The sequence below is a fragment of the Gastrolobium bilobum genome, unplaced genomic scaffold, assembly GCF_033153095.1.
Source record: "Gastrolobium bilobum isolate Gb01-03AN ecotype WA unplaced genomic scaffold, APGP_CSIRO_Gbil_v1 utg23089, whole genome shotgun sequence".
Classification (NCBI taxonomy): domain Eukaryota; kingdom Viridiplantae; phylum Streptophyta; class Magnoliopsida; order Fabales; family Fabaceae; genus Gastrolobium; species Gastrolobium bilobum.
Window position 1 is genome coordinate 10,486 of NW_026895806.1, and position 4,861 is coordinate 15,346.

The window sequence follows — 4,861 nt, forward strand, 5'->3', positions numbered from 1 at the left end:
AGTAGCGAAAGAAACATGTACCTATCACCAATTACCCCTCATTTAGCCTTCTTAATTTTCTGACTTGGACAATGCACTAAACTTAAATAGGTAGCCCATTGAGTCAGCTCTAAGTTATAGATTGTATACAAAATTAATTATTTCTTAGCCACAACGGTGTCAGAATCCTAACGAACATGACTAATTCGGTTTTAGATTTGAACCGAAAATTGTCTTTTTAAGAAATCGAACCCACTATCCTTTGAAGAGATCAAATCCTAAGATTTAATTGGATCGTTACTAGACCAACAACTCTTCGGCAGATAATTGTGGTTTAGGTTTGCAAAATAGATGCCCTACTTTCATAACACTCTGTAATAAAGGTATTGGAAATTCGCATCAGAAATTACAACGGGCTAAAATTTCCATCACTTTAGTCAGTAACTTAATACATGCATCTGACCTGATCCAATATACCATTGTTCTCATTATATCATGTAATGCAACTCATCATTACAATTTCCACTTTTATGGACTTTACACTAAATAGAGTTAATTTATGCTAATATTTATGTGTGTAGCTTTCGCTAGCCATTATTACAACTCCCAAAAGCACCACAACGCTTCCGGATTCCTGCAATTTCTTAAAACAAAAACCATGTAAAAGAAAGAAAAGTCTACTTACTCACTACCTTTCACCGAAAAGTGCAAGCACACCTGCGTTTTCCTTGACTTTAGACTAACTTCATTATAAACACTCATAAAGTATGTTTCAAAATCACCTCCATCCTTTAGCACTACGTGAATTCAAGTGACTTCCACTTCTTTACAACTTTGCACGGATATAGAAGCAAGAGGCTGAAGAAGTGGTCCTCAACACATAAGAATGACACGCATATAGTTTTCTTTTGGCTTTGATTTAAGTGGCATGGAATAGGTTGTTAACTTAGTCACTTCACTCACAGAGTGACAATTCTTAGCGGGGTGCTGAGGTATCACAATTGCCAGGTTTCGTGGAGATGGGAGTTGTCACTGTTGGAGAATTGAAGCCAAGCATTTCAGGGAAGAGGACTTTTCGTCCAAGTTCAAGCATAAGGCATGCCACTGAGTGGTAATGTTCTTTTTCTTTGAGTATGAATTTTTTTTTTCTTTTTCTTTTTTTGGTTGTCTTTAATGTTGTTTGCAATCCAACTTCTTTCCCTTTAATATCAGCTGCTAGCTTAATTTCCCAAAACCACAAATTAACCTGCAAGTAGCATTTTGATACATCAGAGTATTTTTTTTCCTTTTCTGAAGCAAAGTGAATAAATGAAATGAGGATTCAATGAAGGGGCAAGACAGTTCAAGAAATTAAAAAATGACTCACAATAAACTTTAAAAAAATAAATCTTTTCTTTTTCTTCCCATGTAGAGTCATTTTCAAATACCTACAAGTAGATTTGATCACATCTTTGGAATCAAGTGCTAGCTCCAAGGTTAATTGTCACAAGTTTCATTTTGTGGGTATAATGTCCCTTTCCTTTAGGATTCTGAAAGTTCAGTTTTTGAGAAGGAACACCAGCTGGGAAACTTGTCGTCATGCCAGTGAGTTAGTTCACAACTTCTGTATGTATTCCTTCAAATCCCAATCTTCCACAACTTCTCATCTGATTTGATCACAAATCACAGCCAATGCATATTTATGATAGAAAGCAACACTTTCAGCCTTCATGGTACAGTTTAAACGCTTAGATTGACATATAAAGCTAACCTTGACCTTGATGTAGTCCTATACTCACCAGACAACAGCATGGTGCTGCATGGTGAATGTCCAAATCTCATTTGTCTTCTATGAAAACACCAAGTAATGTTTGTCTGTCAATTATTCTCGTTCTTTGATTATCTTTAGACCCTCTTAAGGCTATTTTTGGAAGTTTTGAATGAGTACGGAGATGCTGTAATAAGAGTTCACCGACTTTGGGAAAACCTTTTGGCTGCACATGTCACAAAAACGCCTTAAACATTATCCTGACAATACTTGTGTGGCTCAAATGGTTTCCCTTTCTTACCTTTTTGTCAATGATTTGGATTAATGGGTTCCACTACAGTTGCATAACAAATCCTGGAACATTCAATTGGACTTAAAACTCGTGTAACAAAATTTTCCGAGGTACTGATACAGTAGTCCCACTCAAATTCTGTATTTATTGAGTTGGGGCCATTCTCATCTCCATACTCAATTTTGGAAGATTACCTTGTCTTTCGGTCTGTGGTGTGCAAAGCACATACATTGAACATCATCTTGTACATTTAAATTGCAAATACATGCTGCAGCAAAAGACTCTTCCAAGGTCTCTGGTAATTTCATTTTGGTAATATGTTGTTGCTTTATATTGAAATTTCCATGTCTCCACCATGCAATTGTTCAGCTAGGATTTTTGTATATTATAGGCCCATATCTGATGTCTCGAGTGATCTTACCATCGAAGTAGGAGCTTCAAGCTTTGCACTACACAAGGTAAAGAAACAAGCTTTCTTTCTGATAAGTTACCGCATATTCATCATAGTGTTCTTTGACACTCGTAGTCGTTAATTATAAATAAATGACATTTTTCTGTGTATAATATACCAACTACATATATGAATATTGATTGTTTATGCATGAGTAACATCTTTGAAGAGAATATCAAGTTCAACAGTAGTACACTAGACATTAAAAGGTAGTTGTAAAATCATGAACATAAATGCTCTATGCTTTATGCATCAGTTTGAAAAGAAAAAAACAATAAAAAGAAATGAAAAGGAGAGAAAGGCAATATTGCCAAGTCCTAAGTTTTTAGCAATTTTTTTTTGTTCTACAGTTTCCTCTAGTTTCTCGAAGTGGAAGAATTCGGAAAATGCTGTTAGAAGCAAAAGATTCAAAAGCTTCACGCGTAAGTCTCTCAACCGTGCCAGGTGGTGCAGAGGCATTTGAGATGGCTGCAAAATTCTGTTATGGAATTAATGTTGAGTTCACCCTCTCCAATGTTGCTATGCTAAGATGTGTAGCCCATTTTCTGCAAATGACAGAAGAGTTCGCAGAGAAAAACTTGGAGACAAGAGCTGAAGCATATCTAAAGGAGACAGTGCTCCCAAATATATCAAGCACAATATCTGTTCTCCATCGTTGTGAAACTCTTCTTCCCATTTCAGAAGAGATTAACCTTGTTAGCAGGCTAATCAATGCAATTGCAAATAATGCTTGCAAAGAGCAGCTCACAACTGGTTTGCAAAAACTGGACCACAACTTCCCTTCTAAAACCATGTCAAACTTGGAACCAGAAACACCCTCAGAATGGTGGGGGAAGTCTCTCAATGTTCTTAATCTAGATTTCTTCCAAAGAGTTTTAACTGCTGTGAAGTCAAAGGGACTAAAACAAGACATGATCAGCAAAATTTTGATAAACTATGCACATAATTCTCTTCAAGGGATGGTTCTTAGGGACCCCCCAACAGTCAAGGGAAGTTTACTCGACTTAGAATTGCAGAAGAAACAAAGGGTCATTGTTGAAGCCATAGCTGGCTTACTACCAACTCAATCAAGGAAAAGCCCGGTTCCAATGGCATTTCTCTCAAGTTTGTTGAAAGTTGCAATAGCAGCATCAGCATCTACTTCTTGTAGATCTGATTTAGAGAGAAGGATTGGTCTACAACTTGACCAAGCAATTCTTGAAGACATCCTAATTCCAACAAATTCACATCAAAATAACCACAGCACTATTTATGACACAGATTCAATCTTGAGGATTTTTTCCATTTTTCTGAACTTGGATGAGGAGGATGAGGATGATAGCCGCTTGAGAGATGAAAGTGAAATGGTTTATAACTTTGAAAGCCCCGGATCTCCCAAACAAAGCTCAATTCTGAAGGTATCCAAATTGTTGGACAACTATCTTGCTGAAGTAGCACTAGACTCAAACTTGTTGCCATCAAAGTTCATTTCACTTGCTGAACTACTTCCAGATCATGCACGCATTGTAAGTGATGGACTCTATAGAGCAGCTGATATCTTCCTTAAGGTGAGAATTTCTTCTCCCTTTCACTAATATTCCATTGCAAGTCTTAATTTCTTCTAAAGTTTACTATTATATATTGTTACTTCTAGTTAACAATTTGTTGGTTTTAATTTTCTACTTGTGTAATGTCATATAGGTTCATCCAAACATAAAGGACTCAGAGCGCTACCGCCTCTGCAAAACCATTGATTGCCAGAAACTTTCTCAAGAAGCATGCAGCCATGCAGCACAAAATGAAAGGTTACCAGTGCAGATGGCAGTGCAAGTTCTTTACTTTGAACAAATAAGGCTACGCAATGCTATGAATGGGGGACATAACCAATTCTTCTTTGGGGGACTTAATGGTCAATTCCCTCAACGTTCAGGGAGTGGTGCAGGAAGTGGAGCCATTTCCCCAAGAGATAACTATGCATCAGTAAGAAGGGAGAACCGAGAGCTGAAGCTTGAAGTGGCAAGAATGAGAATGAGACTCACTGACTTGGAGAAAGATCATGTTTCTATGAAGCAAGAGCTTGTAAGGTCACATCCTGCAAACAAGCTATTAAAATCATTCACCAAAAAACTAAGCAAGCTCAATGCACTATTTCGGATAAACAGTATTAAGCCAAATGGTGCTAGTTCTGAGAGTCGGTTCCCTTTTCCAAAGAGAAGGCGTCACTCAGTTTCATGACTACAAAATGTGTAACATTATATATATCAGCACAATGTATAGTATGTATGGTGGTGCATGGCGTGATCGTGTCTATTTTTTTCAGTCCATAGTTTTTTTTTTTTGAGTTCTGCTCCTCGATTGCTGTGTTCCATAATGGTATCATTACCCAAACTTTGGCTGGACTATAATATAAATG

The 4,861-nt window shown here is 37.1% G+C and overlaps 1 protein-coding gene across 2 annotated transcripts; it reads left to right on the forward strand.

The window, feature by feature from the left end:
- Positions 1-998: 998 nt before the first annotated feature.
- On the forward strand, positions 999-4,861 carry LOC133296099 (BTB/POZ domain-containing protein At1g03010-like). Of its 2 annotated transcripts, none has more exons than XM_061495047.1 (4): positions 999-1,090; positions 2,410-2,476; positions 2,820-4,016; positions 4,150-4,861. In XM_061495047.1, the coding sequence occupies exons 1-4, from the start codon at positions 999-1,001 to the stop codon at positions 4,681-4,683; spliced, it is 1,890 nt and encodes a 629-aa protein (XP_061351031.1). In that variant the 3' UTR covers positions 4,684-4,861. The 2 variants fall into 2 exon arrangements, with proteins under 2 accessions (XP_061351031.1, XP_061351032.1); XM_061495048.1 differs by lacking the exon at positions 999-1,090 and adding an exon at positions 2,160-2,309.

What these genes read in the sequence shown, in the direction of transcription:
- LOC133296099 (XM_061495047.1), top strand. Translation starts at nt 999, where the DNA reads ATGGGAGTTGTCACTGTTGGAGAATTGAAGCCAAGCATTTCAGGGAAG. An exon ending in ATAAGGCATGCCACTGAGTG is followed by an intron (nt 1,091 to 2,409) that starts GTAATGTTCTTT and finishes TGTATATTATAG; the next exon opens with GCCCATATCTGATGTCTCGA. An exon ending in CAAGCTTTGCACTACACAAG is followed by an intron (nt 2,477 to 2,819) that starts GTAAAGAAACAA and finishes TTTGTTCTACAG; the next exon opens with TTTCCTCTAGTTTCTCGAAG.